This window comes from Rhea pennata, chromosome 18 (assembly GCF_028389875.1).
Source record: "Rhea pennata isolate bPtePen1 chromosome 18, bPtePen1.pri, whole genome shotgun sequence".
In the NCBI taxonomy this organism is placed as follows: Eukaryota; Metazoa; Chordata; class Aves; order Rheiformes; family Rheidae; genus Rhea; species Rhea pennata.
In genome coordinates this window covers 5,042,809-5,060,603 of record NC_084680.1, presented here as the reverse complement: position 1 = coordinate 5,060,603, position 17,795 = coordinate 5,042,809, and the positions used below count along the sequence as shown (strand labels likewise).

The 17,795-nt window shown below is 60.3% G+C and overlaps 2 protein-coding genes across 3 annotated transcripts in view; one reads left to right on the top strand and one right to left on the bottom strand.

Moving 5' to 3' along the window:
* Nucleotides 1-1,097, bottom strand: part of STXBP1 (syntaxin binding protein 1) — a 28,071-nt gene extending 26,974 nt beyond the window's left edge. For both annotated transcript variants that reach the window (XM_062591271.1, XM_062591270.1), the window contains exon 1: nucleotides 916-1,097. In XM_062591271.1, coding sequence (XP_062447255.1) covers nucleotides 916-952 — 37 coding nt within the window. In that variant the 5' untranslated portion in view covers nucleotides 953-1,097. The remainder of the gene's footprint in view (nucleotides 1-915) is intronic.
* A 10,273-nt stretch (nucleotides 1,098-11,370) lies between these two features.
* NIBAN2 (niban apoptosis regulator 2) overlaps nucleotides 11,371-17,795 on the top strand; it is a 47,000-nt gene continuing 40,575 nt past the window's right edge. The window contains exon 1 of the mRNA XM_062590745.1: nucleotides 11,371-11,594. Within this exon, the coding sequence (XP_062446729.1) occupies nucleotides 11,540-11,594 (55 nt within the window). The 5' untranslated portion in view covers nucleotides 11,371-11,539. The remainder of the gene's footprint in view (nucleotides 11,595-17,795) is intronic.

The following is a 17,795-nucleotide window of genomic DNA, read 5'->3' as shown; positions in this document are numbered from 1 at the left end:
CTCCAAAGGGCACAGAAATCCCCGGGAAATGCTCCCGGGGCTGCGCCGGGCGCCGCGTCCCGCCGGCCGGGGGGGGCCGGGGCCGCCTCGCCGCCGCCCCCGGCCCCGGGCGGCCGCGCGGGGGGCTCGGGGCGCCGCCGCCCCCGCATTAGGGATGCGGTCTGCGGCGGGGCCGCAAAGACGCGTCCGGAAAAATCACCATTAAAGCAGGATTTGCTGCAGACAAAGCCGCGAAGTGCCCGGCCTTGCATCACGACGATGCTAGCGATGGGTATCCCTGCACCCCCTAACCCCCTCCCCAGGCTCACCCCCCCCGGGGGGGCGGTTAGCGTTTCCTGATCATGCTCTGACGGGGTGACTGCGGCTCGCCGGCCGCCCATTTAGGATCCAGATGCGGGGGGGGGGGGGGGGGGGAGGGAATCGAGCGCCTCTCGCTTCCCTTTTCTCACCCTGCACCTTTTCCACCGCCCCCCCTTCTCGTCCCCTCCCCTCAGCACTGCAGAAAAATCCCAACAGCCTCAATACACACACACACAAAGGGAAAATAACACAGAAAAAGCAACCCCCGCAGGCTGGCGGTGCCCCCCCCGCCCCCGCCCAGCGCGTTCTCCCCGTGTCCTGCCGCTTCCTCCGCGCCCCCCCTTTCCCCCCCCTCTCCCCGCGCTGGGCGTTCATCCTGCCCCCAGGGTCCGGATTGCGCATCCGCAATATCCCCCGTCCTCGCCCGTTTCCCCGCGGGGGAGGGGGGGGGCAGAGGCTGGTCAGTTTCACGGCGGGACCCCCCCCCCCCAGCCTGGTCAGTTTCGGTTTTTCAACCCCCGCCCCCGCGCTCCCTTCCCGCCCCGTCCGCCCGCGCCCCGCATCCCCCCCCCCGCCCCCCGCGGTGCAAACAGCGCGGCCAGGCGCGCATCTTACTTTCTCCGACCACAGCCTTGAGTCCGATGGGGGCCATGTCGCCTTGCCGGGGGGGGCCCGCAGCGGGGAGGGGGAAGGACTTGGCGGGGGAGGGAGGAGGAAGCGCACGGGCGCGGCTGCGGGCGGCAGGGGCGGCGGGCGCGGCGCCTCTCCCCGCTGCTCCCCGTCGGCTGCACAGTAATATGGGGGGGGGGGGGGGGAAGAGGAGGGGAAGGGGGGGACACCGGGATCCGGTGGCCGCGGCGGGGATCTCAGCTGACTGCGCGGAGGGGAGGGGAGACGGCGGGGGCGGGACGGGTACGTCAGCTCCGCGCCCGCCCCCGGCCTCGCCGGGGCCGCCCCGCGCCGCAGCGCAGCGCCCGCCCGCCCGCCCGGCGCGCCGCGCAGCGCCGGGCCCCGCGCAGCGCCGGGCCCCGCGGAGCTCGGGCGTGGGCTTTGCACGGCAGCCCCTCACCGCAGACCGGGGCTGGGGGTGAGCGGCCTTGTCCGAAAGGCTCCCCCAGCGGAGGAGGACGTGCGAGGGGAGCGGGAGCATGGCCCCCGCGGTGGGAAACCTGGGGAAGCGTTGCCCAAGGTGTCTCAGGTTTATTTTTGCAGCCAAGGGCTGCTTCTCCGGTGCAGGGGATGGAGACACCTAGGTTTTTCCTGCAGCCGCCTGCGTGTGGTTGGCACGGACAAATCTGCTTTTACAGGCTGTGTTTGGGCTGTAAATCTTGGGGCAAAGGCTGCGTGTTCATGTGACATCTGGCGCGTGGGGCTCGTTAGGTGTGAGTGCCGCTGCAGGTGGCTGGATTTGCTGCCTTGCCGTTGCCTGAGGCGCTGCGCGTGTGCGTGAGCCGCCAGCCGCTGCGGTGGCCGTGAGCTGGATCTCAAAACCTGTGCAGATGGGATTTCATCCCGTGTCACCGCTTCCAGGCCTGGGCATGGTGAAACAGGGTGAAGACAGAAAAGTGGGAAAGAAGGTAGGAAAGTGAAGCAGAACTAGCACAGAGCTTGTTTTAATGGCCTAGTACTTCAAAGGGAGGCCACCACCCCCACCCCCCGGTACATATATATCTGTATGCGTAAATACCTGCTCAACACACAGTCCCAAGACTTATTGCCACTTGCGGTTGGCCTGGGGTGATGCCGTAGCAGTTGTTGAACAGTGAGCGGCACGCCGTCGTTCAGAGATGAAGCCAGGACAGAGAGGCACTTGGGGACGCAGGGCAGCAAAGGAGAGTTTAAAGGGAAAAGGGGGATTTTTTCTAGCTCCTGCTTGGATTACCAGCAGCCTGAGGTCACACTGACATGCAACACTGAGTCTTTGCTTCAAAACCTGGTCTCTGAAATGCTTTGTTAAAAATAAGCTGGAGTTTAGTTTATCAGAGCCCCTGGACTCACTGCCAACCACAGGCTATAAATACCAGCATGCTATTTAATAGGGAGGTATTTATATTGCTTTCCCATCTTTCTGTCGATCTGCCTGGTCAACCCAAGTATCATTAGTTTGCAGGCAGAAATACAGCCCACGTAAGGACCTGCAGGTGGGCTGGGCCCTCTACGCCCTGAAGGTCCAGGCGGTCAGAGAGCCTGGGAGATGCGAAACACCCCATCTGCTCTCAGAGACCTGGCATCCGGGTGGTTCTCTTGCATCCTTTGCATCTGCACGCACCGACACAGCTGGCAGACTAAATAAATAAATAACCAGGCAGTGACATTTGCTCTGTGCAAAAAAATCAACAATAAAACCTTGGCGGTCCCAGTCTGCAGGCTCTCTGCACCCTGGCTCCCAGGGCAAGGACTGGGGTGCCAGGCTGTCGAGAACGGTGATCTTGGCAGCGAGTGCCACGAGAGCAGGGGCAGAAAAGTCTTGCAGATGGTGGGGTGGAAGGAGCGCTGCTCCTGGGAAGGATACTTCGGCTTTGCCTTCCTGAAGGAACAGCTCCTGCCGTTCCCGTCGAAAGGGGGAGAACCTTCAGCAAACCCCTGACGTGTGAAATTCAGGAGCTTGTTGACTTCAGGGTTAGGTGGGGTTTGGCAGCTAGATCACGCTCGAGGAGACTTGCTGTGGTGCAAAATGCCTCTGGACAGCGAGTCCTTTAAACAGAGACTTGCAGGCTGCTGGATATAGGCCTTAAGCGCTTAAAATCAACAGGAACCTTTCCCTCCTCTGCAATGGGCTGCAGATGAGGAGTCGATGGCATACAGCCTCGAAATTCTCAGGACGTCTGAGCCGGAGCAAGTGCATTTTTGCTGCATGCAACAAACTGTGCACAGCTGGATAAGGAAAGGGCAGCAGTATTTTGTTATTGCTGCTTTCACCATAGGATTAATAAGGAATATCGAGGTAGACAGAGCGAGGTACTGACAACTGTTACCCTCGATTCTGTGCTATTTCGGTTCAGGTGACGTAAATCGGGGTGGTCAGTAGCAAATGGATTTGGTGGCTGAGATTTTAGCAGTGACTAGTGATTGTCAGCATGTTCTTAGCATCTGCCTATGAGAATTAGCCTGTTCGCTGCGAGAAGCCCAGGCCCCGTATGTTCAGTAAGGTAGCGTCACTGATTTAGCTCTGCCTAAATAACGAAGGAAGCTCAGAGAGAAGATGAGGGATCATTTTCAGGGTCAAGAAGTGGAAGTGAGCTGCTAAAGCTGGCTTTCCTGAAAGACAAGATTGAGACTGTCTATGGAAATGAAAGGGAGCGGATGTGGGAGATGCCTCCCCAAGTAGCACTGCAAGCTGACTCACACACCGGTCACATTCGGATCCATCCTCATTGATCCTCTCCTAAATCACCTGGGCTGGGATCTGTCAGACTGGGATTTTCAATCCCCACAGCTCAGAGTCTAGTTGAAAACAGTTGAGATGCTAGAAATGTATTTAATTGGAAGAAATGGAGATGTCTTGTAACCCCCCTGAGTCCTGGAGCTGGGGCTCGGAGGCAAATACCAGCTACTGTGAAATCTGTCATTGCAAGACTGCTGCAATCTCTGTCACCTTCTCTCATGGCCAGGTGGGAGATCAGCGCTGCCCTGGGGATAACTGGGCTCCTGCACTGAGATATTTTGGGGGAGAGGAGGAAGCAGCCTCCCTTGAGCTACATTCCTGGGGATTTTGTGATGTGAACAGGTGTCCTTAGGGAAGAGTTTAAAGCTCAAACCCAGCAGCTGTGGCTCGAACACGCACAGTACCAAACCTCTGGCTTTGTTGATTCCAACAAGAGTTTTGCCAGAATAAGATCAGCAAGATCTAGTCTCTGGTGTCCCAAAGGGCCTGCGTTTGGGATCTCGGCTAGCATGCAATCTGGCAGGGCAGCTGCAAGTAAGCATATTGGTGCACCTTCTCTGATGCCCCATTCTGCCCAGGGGCTCCCAGCTCGCAGGTGGGGTAAGAGTCTGCAAAAATATGTGGCTGCTGGGGATGTCCTCTCCTCCAGAATCATATGGCCAAAATCCTAAAGGCTTCCTCTGCAAGCTCATGGTTGCCATTGGTTTCTGCTCCGACAGGATACATCCTTGGGCAGTATGAAACTGTGATGTGATTTCCATTGCATTTCCATCACAGGCAAAGGCAAATTGGTGAAGGGGACCCAAAATATTTGACAACTTCTCATTGGACACCAAGGAAGCCATCATCTCCCTGCCAAATGCCTTGACTTGCCCAGGGGCCAGGAATGTGTCCAGAGGGAAGACGTTGCAGGGACAGAGCAGGCACAGCTTCATGCACTGCCGTTGTCCCCAGGAGCTGCAGAGTGCGAGTCTGATCATTGGTTAAACAGCTCTGTGTGACTGGTGTTTTTTGCTGAAGGCAGTGAGGGATGACGGAGTGAGCTGACCTGTGAGGTCCCTACCCTTTGGGATGCCTTAAGGGGGAGCTGTGTGACCAGACAGGGATTTTGCAGGGGATCAGGGGCTGCCATAGGGCTGCTCTGTGACCCTAGGCCCTGCGCCTCACTTTCCTCTTCTGTCAATAAGGAGGAGCAGTCTGGCTTTGCTGGTGGGTGGCAGGACTGTGACGGAGCAGCTGAAAGCACTTGGGCATCCTCAGATGTGAGGAAAAGTGTCAATGCAAAATAATGACCACGATAAGATTTGCTGGTACCTCTGTTAGGATGGTGGTTGTCTGACCACTGGGGCTGCTGCCCGGCATTTCATCTCTTTCCTCTCTTCATCTCTCTTTGGGGCTTGATTGGGGGCAGTGCCCACGCAGAGGTGGGAGTGGGCACCAAGAGGAGAGGTGGTTCGTGGTCATCTGCTTAGGAGCAGGCGGGTTGTGGCTCTCAGCAGCCCCCAAGCGCTGAACAAGCAGGCCTTGCTGTTGATACCGCTTGCTCTCCTGCATCCTTGGTAGCGGGAGAGTTATGGAGTGGTAGGTGCAGGCTGCAGCGTTGCAGGTCCCAGCGATGCTGGGAGGGGGCAGGCTGCAGCGTTGCGGGTCCCAGTAGCACTGCTGGAAATGCCACAGCAGCGGCAGCCCCCTCGGCCTCAGATGCGCTGCGGACACCTCCGAGCCTTCTCTGCACGGAAATAAATCCTTGCCAGGCGCTCAGCCGCCTCCTCCTCCAGCAAGGGGGAGCTGGAAGTCCCCCGCGCCCGCACACACACGCGCGCACACACACGCACAGGCAGTGCCGAGGCACCAGCTCTCCTCCCAAGTGTGTCACCAGCTCTGCCTTCGGAGGAGGCTGCCTGCCCCGCAGCCCATGCTCTGGGTGCAAAGTGGGGCGTGAAGTGGGGCTGAGAAGTGCTTTGCATTTTCCCACCACTGCCAGTTGCTCAAAATTGCTCCTTCCAAAAAAAAAAAAAAAAAAGAAAGAAAAAAAGAAAAAGAAAAGAAAAAAGAAAAACCCACTTTTCCCTTTTCCTTTCCCTGGTCCAAATACCGGAGCAGTGGCTGCTGTGACCCTGCACCAGGCCTTGCAAGAAGGTGATGGCTCGTCCATGCCCAGGGTTTCAGAAGCAGGGCATAACCATTGGGTTAACTCTCTCCCCCTCCACCCCCCGACTCTTTGCAGCACCCCGCAGGAAGGTGCAGAGCTGGGGCCACCTCCTGGCCTCGTCTCCACCTGGAAAACCCACCAGGGCCAAAGTGTTTAAACACGTCCAGGTGCTTAGGGGTTTCGGTGTGCCCCTGCCTGTGCCCTGTGCCCCAGCCGGGGCAGGAGACCGGCCCGCCGTGCCGCAGGCTCCCTGCCAGGCCAGGCTGCCGGGGACCAGTTATCCCAGTCCCGACCAGCAGAGGGGAATAGTGGTCCACATGAGCCGCCCTCAGCTCCTGCACCAGTGCCCTCTGCAAGCAGCGGGAGCCGGAGAGCTCCGGGTCACTGCCGCAGGGGCCCGGTGGGCCCGCGGCCACCCTGTCCTGCTGGCCCTGGCCACCCCCACCCCGGGCTCGCCTTGCTCCCTTGCCCCTGGCCCAGCAGGAGGGTGCTCGCCACAGGGGGTGCTCTGCGGGTGAGCCTCCCGGAGGGCTTCGCAGTCCCCTGCCTGCCGCGGGCACCTTGCCGCCCCCCTTTGCTCCTCCGCTCAGGCCGGCAAGCAGCTGCAGCGGCTCCGGGCGAGCAGCCTCAGCCAGCAGCCAGCCCGCGGCTGCGCAGGCTGCACACACGCAACACCAGTGAGCCCCAACCTACAGCAGCTTGGTGTGCAGCCCCATGGGGACTTGGATTTTTTTTTTTCAGGGTCCAGTCTTGCTTCCAGCCAAGGCCAGGCTTGGAGCTGCCTCCCAGGAAGGGTTCTGCACGAGACAACCCTCTCCAAGGGCTCCGTGTCTGAGCTGAAGCTGCAGTTGGGAGGTTATTGATCCTGCTCGGGCTCCGTCCCTGATTTAGCGAAAGCCGAAGCTGCGGCAGCCCTGATTCAGCACCGGTTAATCCCGATGTTATCTTGCAGCGCCTACCCCAGCGCAGTAAATCCCGCTGGAATAATCCCGCTGCAATCACTGGCACTTAGGGCGCAAAAAGCGCATGGGGCCGGCCCGGGAGCCCGCGGGAACGGCAGCCGCTGTTCGGCAGGGCGCAGCACTTGCGGAGCAGCTTCGGCCTTATCGGCCGGGAGTTTTACTGCGGCGGTTATACAGCCGTGAGTGGTGCCAGCACGCCGGCACTCCTATGCAAGGGAGCAGTGAGCAGCCCCCCCTCCCTGGGCACAAGCTGGAGGACACGTCTCCACCCTGCTCTTGGACCAAGGCGCTCTTCGCCCTGCCCCTTCCCCCCGCCGCCCCACCGGGGCTCGCTGGGGGCCCAGCTCTGCGGCGGAGCCCGCTGCAAGGGCAGAGCTTGTCTGGAGCCCTGGGGCACCTCTCGCGGCTTCTCCCCTTCGCGCCCAGGCAGCCCGGGAGGGGGGGGGGTTGCATGCGGCTGGACCCCTGGGGACGGTGCCACCCTGGGCTGCGCTTCCCACCCAGCCAACCCGGTGGGGCGGGGGGCAGAGGGGTTCCCTGGCGAGCCGGGCTGTGGTGGAAGCGGATCCACAGCGCCCGGGGTCAGCGAGGCTTCAAGGAAAATTCCGGAGGTTGCTTCTTACATTCCGAGGAAGGAAATAAATATTTACGGCGCTAAAAGCCGCCTCCCGCAGAGCCGCCCGCGCCTAACGGCTGCAGGAGCCCGAAGCTTGGCGCGGCGCGCTCGGCGGGCTCTGCCGAGCCAGGGCCTGTCTCGGCTCGCTGCTGCCGTAGCCGCGTTCCCGGACAGCTGGCTGAAATCGTGAGATCATTTACTCTCCCAGACTGTATTCAACGGAAAATGCCTTGATTTAGAAGCTAGTTTGTCCAACAGATAATTCAGCCCGCCCCAGACAGATAAGCACTATTTACATCTGTTTAGCAATATGTAATTAGCTGCGACGATTAGATGCTTTATCGCAGCGTAATTTTTTAAAACTCCGGGTCTGCGCTGTGTCTGAGCGGAGCAGAAGGGGAGGGGGTGCTGCGGGGCCAGGGGTATTCCCTCCGGGGACGTTCGAAACCCGCCTGGAGGTGACCCCATCTAACACGCTCAGGGTGACCCTGCTTGAGCAGGGGGGTTGGACTAGATGATCTCCAGAGGTCCCTTCCTCCCTTCCCCTTCCACAGGTTCTGTGATTCTGTCTCCCTGCCCTGCCCTGCTGCCTGGGTCGTTAAAGGGAGACCATAACCCGTGGAGGTGTCCAACCTCCTCTGTGACCGGGCCAGATTTCAGGTGCTAGGGGTGGAGCGTGGAGGTGGCAGATGCCCTCTCGCTTGCACCCTCTTCGTTGGGCACTGGACTAACAACCCTCTCTCTGCTCTTCTCCAGGGAAAAGTAGCATTTCCCAACTGCTGCTGCCCCCAGATCTCTCCTAGAGGCCAAACGGGTCTGCTCTGGCCATTTCTCTCATCCTCAGGCACCGAATGGAGCACCCAGAGTGGAGGAAACCCCATCCAGAAATGCACAGGACCGCATTCCTCACCACCTGGACGCGTGGGTATCTGCAGAGAAGCAGTTAAAGTGCTATCAGTGCTGGACCTGGAGCCTCCCAAACCCTTCCCATCACAGAAAAGGCTCTCAGATAAAGTGTCTTTACTTCAGCCCCCCGAGGAAGAAGCGATGGAGCGTGTCCGCGTGCCAGCAGGCAGCAGGCTGGGTATTACCAGCAGTTGTGTTGCCAGTAGAGCGATGACTGATGGTGTGAGGATGGTGCGTTCATCTTCAGGTGGTTTTCCTAGACACATGAATGTCCCCTGTGTCTGCACTAGGGCCTCCAGGCTCTATTTACATGCTATTTCTGCTTACTACAGATGCAACCTTCCTGTTTACAGATCAACAAGCCTTCTGGTTTTAACCTCTTAATTAGTTTTCCTTTCCTATTTAAGAAATATGTCAACAGTCAGAAGGGACAGGAAAGCAGCTCAACACGTAGTGCTGCAGTGCTTCGCTGGATTGATTTTTCAAGGGTAGGAGCTTTTTTAGTGCTTTTCTCATCTCTTTAGCAGGACTCTGGTGCACTACCTAACTTATACATTATATCGTTCTTTTTATAAATACATTTTGCTAATAATGAAGTTTTTATTGTAGATGTTCACATTTTATTCTTTTTTTTTTGAGGGGGTGGAGAATGTATTTCCCCCGATTTTACATATCCAAACATTCTGTAACTCCAGTAAGCCAGACTTTTGACTGAATTCAGAGCTAGACTCCTTGGAGATCTGTGCTAGAGAAAGCGTATAAAAAGCCTCCAGTGGAACATTTTCTACTGGAAATGAGATTTTGCTGAACCCAAATTTCCCACGAGAATCTGTTGATTTCAACAACATTTTGGTCGGGGAAACAAGCTGAAAACAAGTATGTTGGTAAGGATGAAGCATTCTTATGGGGCATTTCAAAGCAAAAAAAAGTAAAGCTTCTGGTTTTGGAACGACTTTCCATCTGAAATGACCTTGAGTGGCAAGAAATGTGTAAAAACAAAAACTGTTGATGTTGAAAAGTTTGCATGGTATCAAGGCAAAAGACTTCAATTGCCTTAAATTACCCCCAGAAATTATGGTTTTATGGGGCACGTCTATGGGGCAGCTCAGAAGACAGTAATGCTGGAAACCACCGGCCCGTCCCCCGGGAACGTGGTTCCCGCGCGCCGAGCCCGTATCTGGGCTTTCCGCGGTCCACGGCCCGTCTGGAGGTGCCGGCCCCGGTGGCAGCAGCCCGTGCCGCCGGCTCCGGCGGGGTGGCTGAGCCGGCGGGCGCGCGCTGCGCAGGACCCCGGGGAAATCCCAGCCTCGGCGACCTGTGGCTCCCAGCAAGATCCACCACCGCCGCCGGCTCACGCCGTCCCGCCATCCCCGGGGCACGAGTGCTTGCAGAGCCCGCGGCTCAGGCGCGCCGGCGCGTCCTCCCTCCCCGCACACCGCGCAGCCGGATCCTGCACGCTTCGAGCAGCGTTGGCCCCGACGCGGCCGGCGTCCTCCTCCGCTCGCGCCTGGAGGGGAGAGGCGTGAGCAGCCTGCCAGCCCTCTGAGCCTGGCAGCCTGCAGCAGGCCGAGGGCAGCTATTTCAGGCTGGATAAACAGGATGCTTCGGGCGCACAGCGAGCTCCTCGGCCGGCCGCCGCCTCCTCTCCTCCCTCCCGTCTCGGGGTAAACAGGCCAGCCCAGAAAAGGACTCGCAGCGCAACCTCAGGGCCGTTCCCCCCCGGGGCTGGGTTGTAACAACCTGGCTGCGGTTGAGCAGAGCTCGGCCCACCCCAGCCCGGGGGCTCTGCGGTCTGAAAACCGCCGGGAACCAGCGCGATCCCAAGGCCTCTTCCACCTCGGGAGCAAGGCAGCAGCTCCCTCAAGACGCCCTGCAGCAGGACAGAGCCCGAACTTTCCGACCACACTGCCTCCTCCTCCTCTGCCTCCTCCTCTTCCTCCCTTGGTCACACCCCTGGCTGCTCTCTGTGCCCAGGGGTAGGAGGACAGCCGAGCCCAGGGCCCTTCCTCCGGCTCCATCCTGCCCAGCGAGCAAGCAGAGGATCCTGCTACGACTGTTTCCGCCTGTTGCTCTCAGGAGGGAGCTGAAAGGAGCTGCAGCAACAGCAAAGGAAGGAGGAGCTTTTCCACCGCTTCCTCCAGCTCACAGGCCCTGGCTGCTTCGCTCTCAACCCTGGTCACCAGAGCCCTGTTGAGAAGCCCGAGGTCAAGGAGGGCCTGGGAACTGACCCCATCCGCGAAGCAGCGTTGCCCCATGAGTCTGGCCGGGCTGTTTGCATGTGCAAGGGAGGATTTTGCTGCATTGACCAGTGGCGTGTTGTTAGTGGTTCCCGCGGTGCCAGCGTGAGCGTGCCCTGAGCGTCCCCTTCCCCTCCAGATCCCGGGCGATGCTGATCAATCCGGGAGACGCTGGCATGCTCCCAGCTTTACCGACCCCCAGGGAAGAGGGATACTGAGGTCAAGCAGCTCCAATTCCAGCATCCGGGGCCAGAGAGCGTTTGGACGCAGCTTGTGTTTTCCCACCTCAAACTTGCGTGTGAGCAAAGCTGCCCAGAGGCCCCAGGCGGGAGAGGCGCCCCTCTCCCGGCCCCCGCCTGGGTGCTCTGGGTGCTCCCGCGGCCTCCCTGCCCTGCGAGGCACACCTTGGCACCGAGGAGCGCCGGGCTGAGGTTTACAAGGACGCGGGGGCGAGAGCGCGCAGGTAGGCAGGGAGGAGCCCGTGTTGCAATCGCCCCGTGCAGCAACGGCAGAAGCGGGAGCTGGTGCCAAGGGAGAGCTGCGAGCGGGGCACGGCAGCGCCGCGGGGGCCGGGCCGCCCCCAGCACCGAGCGCGGCCCGCGGGCTGCCCCGTGCGCGGAACGCAGGCTCCCGCCGGGCCCCGCCGAAAGCGGCTCGGGGGCGGCGCGGGGCGGGCGGGGGCAGGTGCGCGGGGCGGCGCTGGCGCGGCCCCTGCGCGGGGCGCGGCCGCCGCCGCTGCTGCGCGGGGCGCGGCCGGGCGCCGCGGCCGCCGCCGAGGGAGTGTCCGGGGGCGGCTCCGCGCTGCGCGGACGCCGGCGCCGCGGCCGCCAGAGCTGGGGCTGCCCATGGGGCGCCGCGTTGCCTGAGCCGGCCGCGGGCCGACGCTGCCTGCCCGCTCCGCTCCGCGCCCCGCTCCGCGCCGCTCCGCGCCCCGCTCCGCGCCCCGCTCCGCGCCCCGGCACGGCCACCGCTCGCCTCGCCATGGGAGATGTGGTCTCCGCTCACCTGGACGAGGGCCGCCGCCAGCACATCGCAGGTGAGCGCCCCGGCGGGCGAGCTGCGCTCCGCGGCGTGCGGAGGCTTCCTCCTGCAGCCGTCGGGAGTGTTGGGGGGGGGCAGCGCTTTGCACCCTGCCCATCCCCTCTAGCAAACTGTGGGGGCGAGGTGGGCACGGGGCCTTTGCGACTCCCCCTCCCCCGTCCCGGTTGGGCACTGGGGAGCCCCCTCTCTGCCAGCAGCGATCGTGCTTGCAGCAGCCTTAAAACTTTTCTTGCCAATGTACCACGTTGCAGTTCCCCTGTGTTTTGCCTCCTCCCCGTCCCTTTGCTGGAAGCTGCCCGTCTGCGCAAGGCGCAGGGGGGACACCCAAGGTGTCTGTCTGCCTCCCAAGTGAAAGGCTCGGTTGTGCGGGGCTGTTTGTGTTGGCTGCAGGGAGGAAGAGCGTGTTAACGCGCCGAGCTTCTCCCGGGCTGCGCGTAGGGAAGGGGAGGGAGATGCTGGCAAGCTGGGTCCTGTACGCCAGCAGGGAAACCACAAACAACCCGGCCTCAGAGGGGGTTGCTGCTGCTGGGCCTGGAGCTGAGCTTTTCTCCTGGAGAAGCCCCCAAAGGCTCGGGGTGAAGGACCGTCTGGCCGCGCTCCTGGCATGCCCCGGGTCTGCCCCGGCACAGGCAGGACGCAGCAGTCCCGCGGCCGCCGCCGCCGGGGGGAGAGCGGGATGCTGCGAGGGAGGGTGACAATGTGCTCTTTGAAAGCCCTGCCTGTCCCCTGACCGCCCCGGGCCGCAGCGTCTGCCCTGAAGTGCCTCCGGCCTCGAGAGCAGGATGTCTGATTAGTGCTGCCCATGATTTGCTGAACGTGGGATTATGGCTTCTGCACAGTGCTGGGTTTGTGCGGGGCGGCCGCGGAGGGGCCAGGAGGGCAGCTGGTCAGAGCCCGCAGTCACCCGCCTGGCCCCGGCGAGCGGGGTCGGGGCGCTGCGCCTCAGGCTCTGTTCCTGCCTTCCCTCCTCGGACTGGGTTTGGTCACTTGTGAGGTGTTTGCCAGGACTGCCAAGTGGCAGGATCGGACCTCCAAGCCCTTTCTTTCTCAGGCCTCAGTTGCAGCTTCCCAGGCCAGTTGAGTTTGCAGAAAACCCCCTACTTTGCTTAGCTAAGCAAGTCTTCACCCCTGCTCCCCCGATAGCTCTACCTAGTCAGGTGGCACGGAGGAAGGTGGCTGAACATAGGACCTTGTGTGCATTACAGTGAGCTCAGGTGCTTGGGAAGTTTCAGCATTTTAGGGGCGGCTCTGCCATATCTTTTCTCCGTGTCCATCATAAATAACATGAATGGCTCTGAAGTCCTTGTTCTCAAGGACTTTCTAATTAGGGTTGGTGAACCATAAGAAGCACCGTGTGCCAAGGTGCAGCTCCAGGAATGGCATATTGCAGCTGCCACGATATTAAAGGATCCTGCTCCAACTCATGCTGTTGAGTTGCTGAGTACGGAGAACTTGCTGCTTAAGGTGGAGCGTCATCCTGCTGGCCAAGCTGAGCCTTCCTCCGGCTGGCTCGCAGGAATGCTTGTGTGGTATGTGGCTCAGTGGGACTCCAGCAGGTTTGCAAGCTTTCAAGGAGAGCTTTTAGTAAGCTGTTGGTTTTCATACTGCATAATTAAAGCTAGACTTGTCTAATCTCCCAGTCTGCAAGAGGACACGGCTAAGCCGACTTGTGTCTTCGCTAAACACTGTGTTGAAATACTGCCTCTCTCCAGCACGTTCAGGTCCAAAGCACATCCCATATCTCCCTTTAACTCACTGATTCTCTGTTAGGAAACCACTTCACGTTCAAGCCTGTGGTCTTACTCCTGAACAGTCCTTGAAATATAACAAGTCGGAGATTCAGCTGGATTTTGCTATGCAGGAATCTGTCTCTCTCTGGGGCAGAAATGTAGGTTTTTGCAAGGCAAGACTAAACAATTTCACTTTGTTGAGGACCAGGCTATTCCGCCATGGGTTTCACCCCATGCTCTGGGGGTCCAGGAAGCTGCAGATGATTTTTCAGAGGTCAGTGAAATAGGATTGTGGAGATTGTGCTTGTTCCGTGTTCTGTGCCAAGCTACAGCTCCGAAGTTTTGGGTGTGTGGGGAGGACCTGTACTGGGAAACCTCACTGGGCCCACCTCCTGGGAAGGGCTGAAGCCCACTGGTTTAAATAAACACCTCTCCACTTTGTGATCTGGCCTCCTCGTTGGGTAAAAGACCTGCAGAGGTGGGAGGGGCTGTAACCACGCAGGCAAGGCACAACTTGCAGCCAGGCATGCAAAGCAACTCATCAGGAAAAACACAGGGCTTTCCTTCTAGCCTGGCCTGTTCTTCACTGCTGCTGCTCCTAGCAGCTCCCAAAGCAGCAGTTGGAGAGGGCAGGGGGGCTCTGCGCGGCTCGGCCAGCTCCATGCGCTGCTGCCCCAATTAAGGAGATGTCGGCAACGCTTGCAGGCAGCAGCACCATGTCGTCGTGAGAGACAGTGTTGTCAGCCAGCTCCCAAGTGCTGGGCCTGGCTGGGTTTACGTGGAGCCCTTGAGGAGATGGCACCCCGAGAAAGCCGTGCGCACCCTGGCGCTGCCTGGGCTGAGGCTGCCGGCTCCTGCGGGAAGGTGGCTCTGGTATGGAGAGCAGCTAGGTTGCCCTGGGCTTGTGCTTTGCTCTTTGCACCTGCGACAAGGAGCCATGTCCTCAGGTGAGGGCCACCATCCAGTCCGCCCTCCAAAGGGGAGATTCCAAAGGGCTGGAGTTGCCACCTGTCCCCCCTGCTCAGGGACAGGGGGAAGCCGGAGGAGCGTGGCCGGCTGCCAGGCCAATGTGACCTGTCCGTGCAGGAGAGACAGGAGCTCTCTTGACCCCAGATCCTTCGCCTGGGTCCTCGTGGCTGCAGCCGTGTTCACCCAGCTGGGTGGGGAGCGAGCGCAGGAGCAGCATCGCCGCTGGGGAGCTTGGTGACGGCCTGGGCCCTCTTCCTTCATCCCTGCTGGGCAGCAGAGAGCTGAGCAGGTCAGAGCCTGCAGGTGGGCTAAAAACGGGAGGGAGGAGACGACAGGTCTTACCACACTGTGCAGCCCCCTCTGCATGGAAACCTCTGCAGTAAAAGCTGCGCTGAGCAGGTCCCACAGCCCGTCTCAGCCTGCGTGGAGGTGGCTGTGGTGAGGCTGGTGCCGGTTTCCCATGGAGGCCACTAGCTGAGTGAGTGCATGACTTGTGTGCTGGCAGCTCAGCGCCAGGGTCTTTTCTCCCTCTGCTTTGGGAGCATGGGCCTTACTGGCAGAGGCTCAGCCTCATCCAATCTGCCACACCAGCCGCGTGCAGGGTGAGAGAGGCAGATCTGCACCCTGCGCTCTTGCTGTCTGAGCAGGCGTGCAAACAGCATCCCTGATGCAGCACCAGCAAGTCTCGGCTAGGCTCCCAGGTGCCTTGATGCTCACAGGGCAACCAAAGGGCTCTGCCATTGCTGGGGTGGCATGATTTAAGCCAGGATGGTTTGGAGGGAGTGCTGCTGTCCTTGCTCCTCAAGGTCTTGGTGACCATGCGCAGACCTGGGGAGCTGCAGTGACAGGGGAGCTGGTAAGTGCTTCCTTCTACTGCCCTGCTTCAGCCTGCAGCACGGGAAGGTACTGTCGGACATCGTCTTGGCCTGAGTCACCAAAGCCCGTTCGCCAACACCCTTTGGCTGCCTTCCTGCTCTTTCTCTCCTCTGTGGGTTGGTAGTTGCTCCTGACTTGCCCCACTGGCTGGAGCAGGGACTGTCTCCACCTGCCTTGCGCAAGGGTCCCTGGCTGAAGTGCGAGCTGGTGTGCAGCAATCGTTGGCCAAGCGCGGGGGAGGCTGGCGTGGAGTATCCTGCCAAGACTCCCATGCAAGAAGCGGTATAGCCGAGTGCTTTAGGTTTTTTATGCAGTTGCCTTCTCTGCCCGGGGCAATAAAGGCTGGGGTGGAGGATGTCATGGACGTGGAGCCAGCAGGACTTGGTGTCCTGCAGACCAGTTGCTGTGCTTCATGGGCTGCGCTGGCTGTGCCCTGTCCAAATAACGAGTTGTGTGTGGCTGCATCCTAGCCAGCTCCTCAACCCAGTGCTCTGGGGGGCTGGGAGGAGCTGCAACGCCGCCTGGCTCCGTGCTGCTGGTGGCTGCCGTGGGCCGGCAGCACTGGGCGGGGGCCTGCGGCTGCCAGGGGCCAGCGCAAATGCTGCGGAGATGCTGGGTGCCTCTGTGCCCAGAAGAATGGGGAAGTGGGAGGCAGCACAGGGAGGGTCCCAGTGAGCTCCCACGTCATTCTGGCAACCCCTGAGTCGCCAGCCTGTTAATTGCTAAATGAACTGGCTGTTAATTCAGGGAGAGACGGGGTTGGGCTTCCTGCAGGCAGCAGCCCACACAGATGTGGTGAAGGTGATACTGTGCCTCCCCATCCATGCTGAACTTGCAGCCTTTATGCTCAAATAAGGCTTGTCCCAGTCTGCAGCCCTCCTTGGAGCAGGCAGGGTGGGATTTCATATGCCAGCTGGGGAGTAACAAGAGTAAAATATCAAGAGCTGAGTGCTGCCTGCACTAGTGATAGTGTCCGTGGCCTTGGAGGAACTGAGGATGTTGGTGTCCACAGGGGTAATTCTGGTGTGGATGGTCTCTCCCTGCCCACCGTGGCCAGACTCAAGCCCACAAGGTCCCTGCTGGTGCTGAGTATCTCTGTTGCACAGCCAGGCTTGCGGAGGGGTGCGAGCCCCTGCGATGTGGCTGCAGCGGTGGGCTCAAGGCAGGCACCCAGGGAGTTCTGCTCTGTGCTGCTGGGACAGGCCGTGGGGTCTGGTCTGGAGCTGCCCAGGAAAGGCCAAAAGTCTGCTCTCTGCAGGATGCCTTGGGGAGGCTCGAGGAGGTTGCTGACGGCTGCCTGGCCACCGGGGCTGAGGGATCAACTAACCGTGCCTCAGCCAGGGCTCGCTGTGGGAGCAGGAGGGGGCTCGCTGCGGCTTCCTTAAGCGTGATGCTCGTTTCCTAGAGTTGGTCACAGATTATCTGCAGCCAGCATGGGAAGCTGTTGCTGGTGGTGAAAGGCCCCAGCCTTGGTTTTGAGGCAGTAGCTTGGGCTCAAAACCTAAACCAATCTCAGTATGGTGGATTGATGCAGCGAGCTGGTGTGAGCAAAGCCTCCTTGGCCAACATGACAAAGCTGTGACCTTCCACGGGCTCAACCATCCTCATGTGGGGCACGGTGTGGGGCTTTGAGTTGGATGAAGCCCTGAGATGTCTTGGATCAGCCATGAAAAGTGCTGTATGTTTGAGGAGGTCAAGAGGTTTCTCATAATGGAGCGTGGCTCTTCTTTCACGGTGGGAAGAAATGACTCCTGTGGCACGTTGGGACCTCCTGCCACAGGGCAACGGCTGGTTCTGGCAAGCTGGGGCTTATGCAGCAGCTGTCGTGTTTGGGCACGGGGCTTGCACAGATGCAGCGTGTTGGGGCAGGGGAAACCTGGCAGCTCCGCACTGGGGCTGCAGGGGCCTCTTGTGCCATCAGCGTGGCGGGTCCCTTCCCACGTGGGCAGGAGACGGCAGCCCTCCTGGCCCTGCCTACGCGCCCGTGCCGAGTCCTGGGGAAAAACCTGCTCCTGGCTCGCACTGCCTTCCCTCCCTGGTGGGGCAGATACCTCGTCTCCTGCAGGGCGCCTGATGCTGCCCTGTCTCAACCAGCGCTTAGCCAAAGCCCGTGCCAGAGGGGCACCGGTGCCAGGGCTGGAGCAGGAGCCGGTCCTGGCTCCCTGGCATCTGTTTTCAGGCCTCACTTGCTTGGAGTGAGCTGGGACAGCAGTGCTGCCTCCCTCCACTCCTCGCCTGGGTCTGCCTGATGTGGACGTCCGGCCCTGGGTCCAGATCACCCATATCCGAGGGGGTCGGAGCCCCCAGGAGCAGTGCTGGGAGCCTGGGTGCTGGCAGGGGGCAGATCCCTGCCACGGGGGTTAGGGAAGGCATCGTGCCCTGCCAGCTGGAGCAGGGATCTGCGCTGGATGCTGTTGCCCTTTTCCTTTAAAAAGGGGGAAAAGGTGGAGTTTTATTCCTTCCTCTCTTTCCAGTGCTGCAGAAGGCTCAGGAGGAGGAAGCCTGTTTGCAGTGAGTGGTTCTGCTCTGGCCTTGCCTCCCGCAGCGGCTCTGCTGGCAGCGTGCGGTGCGGGGCAGTGCCACTGGTGCCAGGTGCATCCAAGGGCTGGGCTCGGCAGGGG